The sequence below is a fragment of the Talpa europaea genome (genome assembly GCF_964194135.1).
Source record: "Talpa europaea genome assembly, chromosome: 1".
NCBI lineage: Eukaryota > Metazoa > Chordata > Mammalia > Eulipotyphla > Talpidae > Talpa > Talpa europaea.
The window spans coordinates 49352563-49365833 of NC_140073.1; the positions used below are offsets into that span (position 1 = coordinate 49352563).

The following is a 13271-nucleotide window of genomic DNA, read 5'->3' on the forward strand; positions in this document are numbered from 1 at the left end:
TCTTTCTGGCTTATTTCGCTGAGCATGATCCCTTCCAGCTCCATCCATGTTGCTGCAAATTGCATGTGCTTATCTTTTTTGAATGCTGAGTAATATTCCATGGTGTATATGTACCACATCTTCTTGATCCAGTCATCTATTTTTGGGCATTTGGGTTGTTTCCAAAGCTTAGCTATTGTAAATAGTGCTGCTATAATCATAGGGGTGCAGGTGCTCTTTGGAATTGATGTTTCTGTGTCTTTTGGGTAAATATCTAGGAGTGGAATTGCTGGATCATATGGAAGCTCTATGTTTAGTAGGTCAAGAAATCTCCACACAGCTCTCCATAGTGGTTGGACAGTTTGCACTCCCACCAACAGGGCAGGAGAGTTCCTTTTTCTCCACAACCTCGCCAACATTTGTTGTTGCTAGTTTTTTTAATATGTGCCATTCTCACTGGTGTAAGATGGTATCTCATGGTAGGAATTTTTTTTTAACCAAAAAAAAGATAAATGCAGCAGAGGTAATGCCCTTTTCTTTGTGTCTTAAGATACTGTCTTAGGAGGAAACCATCCTGCAAGTGTGAAGACAAAACCAAGAGAACTGCGGAGAAATTCACCAGAATCCTCACCCTATTAAACTTAACTGTTGGACCAAACCTGAAACCAACTTTCTATTTCCTGTGAGGCCAAAAAAAAAAAGGAGCGGGGGTGGGGTGGGGACACGACGACAAGGACCTTGCTTAAACCACTTTTAATCAGATTTTCTGTTATTTGTAGGCAAAAGCATTCTGATAGCCTGGGTGAAGTTTTGAAATCTGAGACCCCCTGTTCTGAATACAGAAAACTGTGTGGCACTGGGCAGATAAGCTTCTCATCTACAAAACAGGATTTAAAACCATTACCTCATGGGCCTCCCCTGGTGGCGCAGCGGTTGAGCGCTGGGCTGTGAAGCTGCCCACAGCCTCTGAAGCGCCAGTTCAATCCCTGGCCATCGGCAAGGGTCCCACATGGCGCAGGCCTCTCCTGCTGCAGCCCGCTGCTCCCCTCAGCAGTGTATTCCGTCAGTCTGCCTGTTCTACTCCCCGCTCTGGCTCTGGTGAATTCTCTCATCCTCCTGCGCTTCTGACTGTACCCAGTGCTTCTATAAATAAATAAATGAATCTTTCAAAAAAAAAAAAAAAAAAAAAGGCGTGTCCTAAAGAGCATGTGGACATGTTCTTAAAAAAAAAAAAAACAAAAAAAACAAAAAACCATTACCTCATATAGTTGCTATAAAGATTAAATGAAATAATGAATGAAAAGTACTTAGTGAGGTGTCTGTCAAATAGTAAGAACTCAGTTACTTCTTAGTTAACTATTATTAATTGTTATTAGTTAATTATTATGACTACACAAGGCCCATTATGGGTTATAAAGAAATATACAAGAGCTGGTAATCATGCATTTTTATTATTTTTTATTTGCTAAGTTATGGTTAAGAAGGTTTGCTGAATTAAAAATAAATATAAACCTTAATTTCTGTTCTCGCTGAATTTATAATTCAGGTTGGTTAAGATGACTAATATTTGAAGATAATTAACTATCAAATGGGTGATATCTACTTTCTACCTGTTGAAGTGAGCACTATGATCAGAGAAAGTTTCACAAACGAGATGCAAGTTCAACAGGGACTGGAGAATACGTAGAATGGCAAAAAAGAGGGAAAAAAATGCTATGAACAAATTCACAAATACATGGGACATAAAAAGGATCACACTGATATACTTGAGCTTATTAGGAAAGTACAGTTTTCCCCAGTCCTGTTTATTTTCCATGTGGAGAGAACTTAATTCACTCATTTCCTGACCTCTCTCTGCCCTTGAACTCACTGTGCCTCAGAGACCATTGTAAAGGCTGAGGTTTGGCTTGCAGGTGTTACTTTATCTCTCAGTCTATTTGGGTCTCAGGTGGGGTACACTAATGCTATTAACTGGGTCCTGTATCCCTCTGGGCCTCCTAAAGCTAGACTTCAACTCTGACTTGGAATATTATTTACTAGCTTAGCTACCTCTACAGCTGAAAACACCCTCCTTTTTTTCCTTCCTACTATTTGAGGTCTAGGTCTCTAAGATGAATGCATTTTTAAATCTCCAAGCACCTAACAGTAACTGGGTTGTAACAAGTACTCAATCAGCATCTGTTAAACAAACAGAACCAACTACCTCCTCCTTCAGAGCTTTCATTTATACATCTATGTTTAGCAACACTTTCAAAAGTTACCACTGTGACTCCTTCATTCTTTTAGCACTTTCTATTTGATATTTCTAAATAAATCTACCATTCATGGGGGATGGAAAAAATCATGAGGTAATTAGAATGATGACTTCAAAATCTTTTGGAGCACTGAAAGTACTCCACAGCCACCCAATAAACACTGTCTTATATAATATGCTGGGTGAACCAAAGAGCCACAAATCTTATTTTAAGGCTAAAGCAATCTTTGCAAAACACTCCCTAACAATCCTTTCATGGAGCAGAACAAATCATTCTTCTACATCTCAGAGAACTACCACTACTGAGACAGGTGTTTATCCCCACTACAACCCACACCCCAAATGACTGGGTGCTCCCTGAAGACAAGCAACAAATGAACACTGATTTTGAGGTGAACTGACTGAACAAACAAACGGCAAAACTTTAGAAACCTAGGTATCAAAAATGTTATTTACAGTGAGACTCCCTGATATTTTGGGGTTTTATTTCTATTTATTTTTTTTGCCTCTTTCATCAGGTCTTTATTCAAATTGGCTATCCAAAATGATCTGCCCTTTATAGAATAAACAAATTCAAGATTACGCAGCAAGCTGCTTCTTGGTGGTTTATCTTTTCTTAGGGCTTCTTTTCAGCTGCTGGTTCCCTGGTAGTTGCAGCGTTTTTTCACACCAAAGGCTATTGTGGTTTCCTCACACCAATAACCTTCCTTCTTTTGTCCCCACCACAGGTTCCTTGTCTGGAACCCCAGTCTCATCTGATTTGGCTTCTAGTGCTGCTGCTATAATCATTCACCCGGAGTTTGTGATTCTAAGCATGATGAAGAATGGTATTCTGGCACATGGTCTGTGCATATAGACATACTGTCAACAAGATTCTCAGGTCCTTCAGTGGCTGCTTCTTCAGGACTCTGCAATGAATCTTCTTGTGTGGTGCTCAGAAGGCTCTTTGGATCGCTGGACTTTTCAAAATTCTGCTAAGAACTGTACTGAGCATTTTGAAGGAGGTAGTTTTCCATCAAATGCCATACAGATCATGTAATTTTCAGAAAACACTTTCAGTCCAAATGCAGAAACACCCCACATGCTACCGGGAGCAAGTTTCAGAATATTCAGTTTGCTTACATTAAGCAAAGTAATTCCAGGGATGTTGTTGTAGGCCCGATACCATTGTCCTCATAATAGATGACACAAGGTCCCCTGAGATGCATATGATGACAGTTTCTCATTTTGCCCTGGCCAGCTCTCATCCACTGAGAAGCACAGACCTTTTGAAAATCATTCCGGGCTCTAATTTGGTTGTGTGTTTTTTTTTCATATTAGCTTTTGAGGACACTTTTTTCTTTTTTTTTTTGGCTTAGAAGAACTAAGCCAAGAACTAAGCCACAGGGGTATAGGCCAGAGGTACAGGGAATGAGAGGATTCACCAGAGACAGAGTGGGGAGCAAAATAGGGGGATTTACTGAAATGCACTTCCCAGGGGAGCTGTGGGTGAGACAGGTCTGCTGCACCATGTGGATTAGCTCCCTGGCCAGGGATCAAACTCCAGCTATAGTGGTGATAGCACTGAGACTTAACCCCTAGGCAACCAGGGAAGCCCCAATGCCTGAAGTTTGCTAAGAAGCAAAAGAGCGTCCTTGTTTTCCAGTACCTTCAACTTTATCTTTAACCACCAATGGGAGTTCAGTAACTTCCTTAACCTTTAGACATGGCCAGCACTATAAAAGCTGAGGCAGCCAGAGCAGAGCAGATGGCATATCACTTCTGTGTTGTGTTCACTCTGTGGTACCAATGTTGCCAGGTTTTGGTTGGTACATGAATGCAATCCCCAAGATACATATACACATATTTCCAAAAGTACCCTGGCCAGAATGCTGTGTTCCACTCTGGGAATTCGAGATGCAGCTCTGCCAGTATTCTAACTCAGTGTTAGTTTGATGACTTTCTAGCTCACTGACAGATTGCGCTGTCTGTTATTTTTGCGCAAGTTACTACGTACAAGGTTGACAACACAGGGTCAAATGGGAGCCTTGAACACAGCAGGCAAACTGACATTTTTGCCAGATGACTCCCCTTTTCAGAGTATACAGATATCAGTAGACAAGCACATGGCATGGTGGGGAGAGGAGAAGACCAGACTCCACTTTCAGTTTTTAAAATATCTCCTTAGTACATAATTAACCCACAGTTTTTCTATTTTTAGTAACTAACAAATTTTTCTGAAAATCAATAAACTATGTTGGAGTGATCTCATCACACAAGCTCATTTAAGTCTGTGGAGCACATTTTAAATGTATGCAATCGGTGAGTCATGAAATACAGTGTTAACAGTCTTAGCCCAGTCAGTAAAGTTAAAGGAGGAAATGAGGAAGGGAAATGGTTGTGAATTTCCATCTGGAGACCAAGTGGCAGACCTACTTCAAATCTCTACAGCGATGGTTATGATCCAGTATAAGAGGCTAAACAGACAGTGGAGTGAGTAGCACTATGTAGGAGAAAATGGACTCTTCTCTGTATCTAACACTTAACACAGGGCTTGGCACATAGTGAGTAAACAATAGGCATATAATATTTGCTAGGTGTATGAATAAATAAAGGAATAACCAAAAATGTGATACTCAATTTAAAAATCAGACTCCTGAGAGTTTGGTTGAGTCAGGTTTCTAAAGAGAAGACAAACTGAGGGCTGTTTCTTCAATCTATGATAAATCCACTAAATAATGTCAACACTGTACATTTACCGTATTATTGGACTCAGTGAGCAAATGAACAAAAAATTCCTTACTTCCATATGGAGTCTCTATCAGTAGGGTACTTGTTTAAATTTTTTAGCAGCTCCACCAGTGCAAGATGAATCCCTTCTTTGGTTGAAACATTAGTACAGCATAAGAGTTCGTGAAGAGCCTCTCTTATATCTCTGGATGAATCCTTAAAAAAAAAAAAAAGAAATAAAAAGGTAATGACAATAGCAGTCACTGCTGATTAGCTATTATGGGAGTGGATAAGTTCCAAGAGGAATACAGGGTAAAGAGTCCCTCCATTTTGGAAGCAGGAAGTGCTTTAGTAGGAGATCGGATCTCCAAAGCATTTTTCTAAGTTAGGTTTACTGACAGATAATTTATATTCTGTAAAATTCATCCTTTGTGTATTATCTTTTGAGTTTAACAAATGCATATCGTTATGTAACCACCATCACAATCAAAAGATATAAAACACTTCTATCACCCAAACACTTCCCGAGTGTCCCTTTATAGTCTGCTCCTCACTCCCAGCCTCTGGCAATATAGTTTCTCTTTTCCAAAATGTCATATAAATGGACTCAGAAAATGCTGCTTCTTCAGTCACTATTTTCACTTAGCAGAATGCATCTGAGATTCATCCACGTTGTTAGGAGATTCAGTTCATTCTTTTTATTACCGAATAAACTTGTGTTTCATTGTATAGATGTACCAGTTTATTTACCCATTTGCCAAATGAAGGACTTTGTTGTTTCCAGTTTGGGGCTATTATACAGTCACAATAAACGCTGCATACAGGTTTCTGTGTAAACATAAGTTTTCACTTCTCTTTAGTAAATACTTCACAGTGGGATTACACATTTTATTTTAAAGATTTATTTATTTATGTATACAAGAGCTGGGGTACAGGCCAGAGATGCAGGGGGTGAGAGGATTCACCAGAGACAGAGGGGGGAACAGAATAGGCAGACTGACGAAATACACTGCTGAGGGGAGCAGTGGGCGAGACAGGAGAGGTCTGCTGTGCCATGTGGGCTGACTCCTCCCCTCCACTCCATGCTACAGAGGCTGTGGACAGCCTCATAGGTTACAGTCTTAACCCCTTCTGCCACCAGGGAGGCCCCGGGATTATGCATTTTTAACTGCAGTTCTATGGCATTAAGTATATCCCCACTGCACTGTTGTACTATCTTTATAATTTCTTACAAGTATCCTTTTGAAGAGCTTTATAACTTATCTAGTTATTTCTTTAATTAAGTTTTTGATGTCAAATCTAAGCAACCTTTGTCCAATCCAAGGTCACAACTATCTTGTCCTAAAAGTTTAACTTTACAGAAAAACTAAACATTTTATAGGACACACTGATATCCACACAGCAAATTCTAAGAATCAGAGGATTTATTTTTTTATCCTCTAGGCACCCTCTCTCATCCTGCAGTTTTCTTTTTTTTTTTAATTTTTTAAAAATTTATTTATTTACTTATACAAGCACTGGGTACAGTCAGAAGCGCGGGAGGGTGAGAGAATTCACCAGAGCCAGAGTGGGGAACCGAACAGGCAGACTGACGAAATACACTGCTGAGGGGAGCAGCGGGAGGCAGGAGAGGTCTGCGTGGTATGTGGGACCCTCGCGGCAACCGGGTATTGAACCGGCGCTGCAGAGGCTGCGGGCAGCTTCGCAGCCCAGTGCTCAACCGCTGCACCACCAGGGGAGGCCCACATCCTGCAGTTTTCTCATTTATTCACTCTCTACAATAAGTAGTGCCAACTTCTCAATAAACACATCTTACTTAACATGCCATTCCCCTGTTCAGGAACCTTGTTTGGCTTCCTACCACCTCAAGGATAAAGCTTAGGCACCACCATCATTTTGTTAGGGGGAAAAGGATGTCCTAAAGCTAAGGGCTGCCCTATAACAATTTCAGCCTTTTCGGCCTTTACCGTGGTCATATAATCCCTCTGGCTTTAATGCCAACCCTTACTTTACTTTTGATACCATCGTGTATTACTGCAATTACTCTAATTTATATTGCCTTCCCTATACAATTGTGAGCAACTCAAAAGGCAAAAACTCCCACTGTGACATCCTCAAATCCTCAGGCTCTTGGACAATCCTATAGAACCTGGCTCAGCAAAAATTAACGTTTCTTGAATGACTTCATCCATTTAATAATTTGATATTCTGAAACACTGCTATACGAATGCTTATTAGCCAAGCACCACATTAAGCACTTTACATGAATTTTCTCATTTAATTCTCCTAAGAAACTCATGAACATATGGAACTCTCCCTCTCTATAGTGAGAAAAATCTTAAATAATGTACTCAAAGTCACAAAGCTGGTAAGGCACCCTGCAAAAATCCTTTAATAGCTTCCAGGTGCTCTTTTTTTAAAAAGATTTATTTATTTATGCATACAAGAGCTAGGAGGTAAACCAGGGGTGGGGGGGCAGAGGGGAGGTGAGAGGGTTAGCCACCTGGCCTGGGATTGAGCTCCAGCTGCAGTAGCTGTCTATAGCTTCATAGTGCTGAGACTTAACTCCTTGCACCACCAGGGAAGCCCCCTCAGTGTTCTTCCTTAAAACTTTTAGGGCTCTGTGTGAGCTGTGCCCCCTTCTCACACCCTCCTCCCCCAGCTGTGCCCCCTCTTACCCCCACCATCCCCTACCACCAGCAGCTCTTGTTACAGCCAGGCCTGCTTTTGCTACCTTTGTGCAATGTTTCCCCCACCATGGATGTAGAGGCAGGACAGGAAACAGTGTAGGTTTTCTAGGATCCCATGCAGACCGGGTAAAGGAGGAGTCAGAGTCCTCAGTAGTTCTGCAGGTTTTCCATTGGGGTTCACCAGGCATATGGCAGGCAGGGGTGCTGGCTGGGGGGCAAGTCTTCACTCTATCTGGGCTCTCTAGCGTTCGTTCTGCTGCTTCTCAGCTTCTCTTTCGGCTTCTGCTTCGGCTTCTACTGCTGCTGCTGGCGTCCCCGTGACGCCGCCCTTAAAAGCACAGTCTTAGCTCAGCTGAATCCCATCTACCAATGCCCACACCCTATTCCAGGTGCCCGCCATCAGGCATGCATTCAGGACAAGGATCCATCATCTATCCTGATGGCGGAAAGGCAGAAAAGCCTGATATTTTCTTTACCCTACAATGGAGTTTCTACATTTGCTGCTCCTTTACCTGGAAATTTCTTACACTTCATACTCCTAACTGTTGCTACCAAGTTTGTGGCTAAATCCTTATTTAGAGCTCAGCTTCAGGAGCCCTTCTTGATTATTGCATCCTCTTTCCCCTAAAGATCAAGCATCCTTATGATAACTACCAGCAGAACGGAACGGCTTCCTTTCAATCATGAGCTCCTTACCTCAGTCTATTATATACCTTCCTTCGCATCTGCTTTGTCTCTCCCTTATACTTAAATTTGAAGGTCTGTGAGAGTAGCGCCATGTTTTCTTCTTTAAAAAAAAAAAAAATCATTTATTTTTTTCATAGAAAAACTGGGGAGTAGACCAAAGGTGGGGTGTGTGTGATAGGATTCACCAGAGACAGAGTGGGGAGCAGAAGAGACAGATCTACTGAAATACACTGCATGGGGAGCAGCGGGCAAAACAGGAGAGGTCTGCTCTGCCATGTGGGCGAGCTCCCTAGCCAGGGATGGCGCTCAGGCGGAAGTGGTGATAGTGCTGAGACTTAACCCTAAGGCCACCAGGGAGGCCCTAGTTTTGTTTTTCTTAAGTAGGTTTTTTATTGACATACACATACAGAAAGTGTACAAAGACTATTTAGCTTGATAAATTTTCACAAATGAACAAACTTACATAATTAATATTCAAAGCAGAACATCAGACTATTTACCGGTATCCCAGAAATCTACCTAAGCTAAGGTTCATGCTTTTTGCTCACTGTTAGCCCCTTTAGCACCATGCCTAGCACATAATAGTCAATAAATATTAAAGTTTAAAAAAATGGAAAAGGGAATGGAGGGATAACAGATTGATTCAGATCTGTCTGACTCTACATGCTGCAAACTGAACCATACACAAAATACTTCCCATCTGGGGCCTCCCCTGGTGGCCTAGTGGTTGAGCGCTGGGTTGCGCAGCTGCCCACAGCCTCGGGCGAGGGTCCCACATGGCAAGCAGAACTCTCTTGCCACGCCTACTGCGTGCTTCCTCAGTCTGCCTTTTCTGCTCTCCGCTGTGGCTCTGGTGAATTCTCTCACCCTCCTGCGCTTCTGACTGTACCCAGTGCTTGTATAAATAAATAAATAAATAAAAATACTTCCCATCTGAACAAAGTCCACCACTTGTAGGAGGCGATTATATTGATGTATTGGAAAAAGTTTACAAAATAATGAATAAATTGTTTTATTTGTGTTTCTTAAGAACTTCCCAGTTACACAGCTGACCTGTGCAGGTTTATTTTAGGAAATGATTACTAAGCAGTCACTATGCATAAGTTACTGCATTAAATAATTAGTTACTAAAGACAAATACACTAAGCTGCAACAAAGTATAAAATGTGAGACTACAGTAAGGGATACATACATTTGGTATATGAATGAGACAAGTTGTTCAAAAAGGAGTAAATTGTTGTTCTTCTGTATAAAATCTTCTACTAGTTTCCCAAAATACCCAGAATAAAATCCAAACAACAATGGCCTACAATCACTCTAGTGATGATACCCAGCTGCTGACCTCCTCTCACACCACCTTTCTCCCTTCTATCTTCTATACCGGCTTCTTATTCCCTGTCTGTAAACACAACAAAGGTCACCTGTGCCTTAGGGCCTTTCCACAGCTGCTGCCTCTACCAGAAGGTCTTTCCCCCAACCTTCACTCAGCTGACTTCTGTCATTCAAGACTCAATTCAAACACTGTCTATTCAGAAAGACATAATTGACAGTGACACTCCCAATTTCTTCCATCACTGTCCATTTCCTACATAGGATTTATCACTATCTGAAATCATTTTGTCTCCCTCTCTTTACACTCTAGTTTCCACGAGGGCAAGGACCTGTTTTTCTTTCTTTTTTCTTTTTAACCAAGGTAACACTGGATTATAACACTGTGTATGATACAGGGGTTTAGGTCACCACATCACACTACCAAAGTCCCCAAAATGCCCCATCATATAGCACTGGCCTTCCTCCTTTGTTCCTGCCCCTTCCTTCTCCATCTAGTAGCTGCAATTATGCAGTCATATTTCTAGGCTTTGTTTTGGTTTAGTTTTGTCAGTTCTTTTGTTTACCTGTCTGTGATCGCTTATTTATTTATAGATAGAACTTGTTGAATTCAGATCAACATAACATCAACAACAAAGGCAAATTAATGCACAAAGGGTTAGCTAGCTAAGTCTCAAAGCAGTGAAGTACAATGACATGGTAACTAAAAGAAGCAATGAGCAGCAGGATAGATGAACAGTTTTAGGTTTAGAGACAATGAGTTTATAGAAATCTAAACTTCCCGGACAAAACTACAAATCAAGGATTTTAGATCTAAGCAAAGTGTGCATGAGTTTTATTACAAAAGCACTTACAGATATGCACACCTGTGGCCCTGTAAATGATTCTGTATATCAAAACACAGCTTGGGACATAGCTCAGCTACCTAGAAAACATTTACTGAGCATGTACTTTAATGTCTGACATTGCAAAGCACTAGAAATTAAAAAATGAAAAAAGCCATGGTCCTGTCTCCGTGAGAAACTTAGAGACATATGGAATAAAGAGATAAATCATGAGAACTCACTCTGACAAATGCTAGAGCAGTGTACACACAGGGTGCTATTGGAATACAGGAAAGTGCTATTTAACCCACCTGGTGGGGGGCTAGTTAGGGAAGGTTTCTTAAATATGTTGTATAGTGTAGATTCTGGGAATAAGTAAAAGCATGCTAGGTAAAAGTGGCAGTTTTCCAGATGATGGAGGGAAATTACAATTGAAGGCAAAAATTAAGAAAAGCATGAAGATTAGGGGAGTAACTACAGTATCAAGTTCAAGGTGAGGAATGATGGAAAAGAAAGTTAAAAAGGAATGGCAGTGCTAAGTAACAGAGGCCATCCATGGGGAACAATATACAAAATGCAAACTTACCTTCTTAGTAAAAAATATATGAACAATTATAAATATTTATAATTCAGGGGAAAGCATCTTAAAAGAAGCGCTAAACAGCTCAGAGAATGATGGGGAATTTCATAATAAGGCACCCAATCTGTTTTCTATAGGATGTAGTAGGAATCTGTTAACAAGTCTTAATGACCAGATAACAAATTACTATCCCTCTCACAATATGGGGGGCACCCCAGAGGCCAAATCTCACTTAGTAATTTTTTGAAAAGCTTCAGTACTCCCAAATAAAATCCAGACAATTTAGAAAACTAGTTCAAGAACCACACAGAGTTGTACAGCTTGGGACCTAAATTGTGTTCCTATTCTGGAACAGCCACTTATTAGCTGTATGACCTTTTTTCTTGCAAAGCTCCAGAGCTGAGTGAATTGACCCCTAAGAATTACTAGAAGAATTAAATCAAATCAAAGGCTGAAAAAAATTCATTACATAGCCCCGCCTCATGTATAGCCCCTTCCTCTCCCTTCCTCTATCTCTACAATTCCAAGCTAATATTACAATTCCCTGAATATACCACAATCACGCTCACCTCTGCTTCCTTAGAAATTGTCCTCTGTTCAGCACCCTTCCACTCTACCATCAATATCAATACCTTCCTTAAAAAAAAGTCTCTTTAAGTCCTGTTCCTCCTTCAAGTGTCTAGCGCCTCATTCCTTCTTCTTCCCCATCTCCCACCTTACTTCAGATAATTCAGGTTAGATCTCTCTGTGTTCCCAGGGCACCGTGTGCTTTCCTGATCACAGCAATACCAAGTTTTATTTGAATTTCCCATGCAACTGTCAACCTTTTCCATCCTGGGAGAGTTGGGCAGCGAGAACGCAGAACAGTGCAGAGTCATATTACTGTGTCTCCAGTTCTTACCACAAGGCCCGGCTTTTTTAAATTTCCGTTTATTTAGTGGTGCTCAGGAGGTATTTAATAGAGAAATGTGTAACAAACTGTACACTCACCTCTAACACAGCCAGGACCGTGTCAAGTTGATCCTCTCGAAGGGTAATATTGTTAGAGATTTTTCTCATGGTATGTATGGACTGCAGGCGCACTTCCTCAATTTCATCATTAAACATGTCAACCAAAAAATCAAGGCACTTCTCAGCAAAAGAGGGTGAAGACTGGGCGAGCATACACAGAGCCTCCACAGCAGCAATGCGGACCTCTACAGAGAGGGGAGAGATAAAAATGCGCGTCAAGTTGAGAGCCGTGGGGAAAATCCCAGACGGACGTCTTCTCATTCAGGTTTGTCTTTTGCTCTCCACGACTGTCCCTCTACACACTCTCTCTAGGACACCTCAATGCCCACTGATTCAGCTGCTACCTCATGATGCCCTAAATACAAGGACTTGGATATCACAGGGAGAAAGGTTTAAGTCCTGATGCCACAAACATGAAATCAAGCAACACAACTGGGTCCAATAACTGAATTTCTTGAAAACGAAGTTGTCTTGCTTATATCAATATTCCAAGCACAGTTGGAAGCTTTTAAATAAATGCAGCTTTGGGCCTCCCCGGTGGCGCAGTGGTTGAGCGCTGGGTTGCGAAGCTGCCCGCAGCCTCTGCAGCGCCGGTTCGGTCCCCGGCTGCTCCCCGGCCACCGGAGGAGGGTCCCACATGGCGCACAGACCTCTCCTGCCGCCCGCTGCTCCCCTCAGCAGTGTACTTTGGTCCTTTTGCCTGCTCTGCTCCCCGCTCTGGCTCGGTGAATTCTCTCACCCTCCTGCACTTCTGACTGTACCCAGTGCTTGTATAAATAATAAATAAATCTTTAAAAAAAATAATAATAAAAATAAATAAATAAATGCAGCTTTTTGGGCCTCCCTGGTGGCACAGGGGGTTGAGACGCGACCTATGAGCCTGGCCGCAGCCACTGCAGTGTGGGTTCAATCTCCGGCTCGGGAGCTACCCACATGGCGCAGCAGACCTCTCCTGTTTCGCCTGCTGCTCCCCTCAGCAATATATTTCAGTCAATCTGCTTGTTCTGCTTCCTGCTCTGTCTCTGGTGAATCCTCTCACCCCCACACCTCTGGCCTGTACCCCAGCTCTTGTATGCATAAATAAATCTTTCTTTTTTTAAAGACTTATTTATACAAGAGCTGGGGTACAGGCCAGAGTTGCAGGAGGGTGAGAGGATTCACCAGAGACAGAGCGGGGAGCAGAACAGGCAGACGGACCGAAAGCACTG

The 13271-nt window shown here is 41.8% G+C and overlaps 1 protein-coding gene across 3 annotated transcripts in view; it reads right to left on the reverse strand.

The window, feature by feature from the left end:
- INTS4 (integrator complex subunit 4) overlaps window positions 1–13271 on the reverse strand; it is a gene marked incomplete at both ends in the record, with an annotated part of 112956 nt that overhangs the window by 39298 nt on the left and 60387 nt on the right. For all 3 annotated transcript variants that reach the window (XM_084228916.1, XM_084228917.1, XM_084228915.1), the window contains 2 exons: window positions 5016–5158; window positions 12043–12248. In XM_084228916.1, the coding sequence (XP_084085042.1) occupies window positions 5016–5158; window positions 12043–12248 (349 nt within the window). The remainder of the gene's footprint in view (window positions 1–5015; window positions 5159–12042; window positions 12249–13271) is intronic.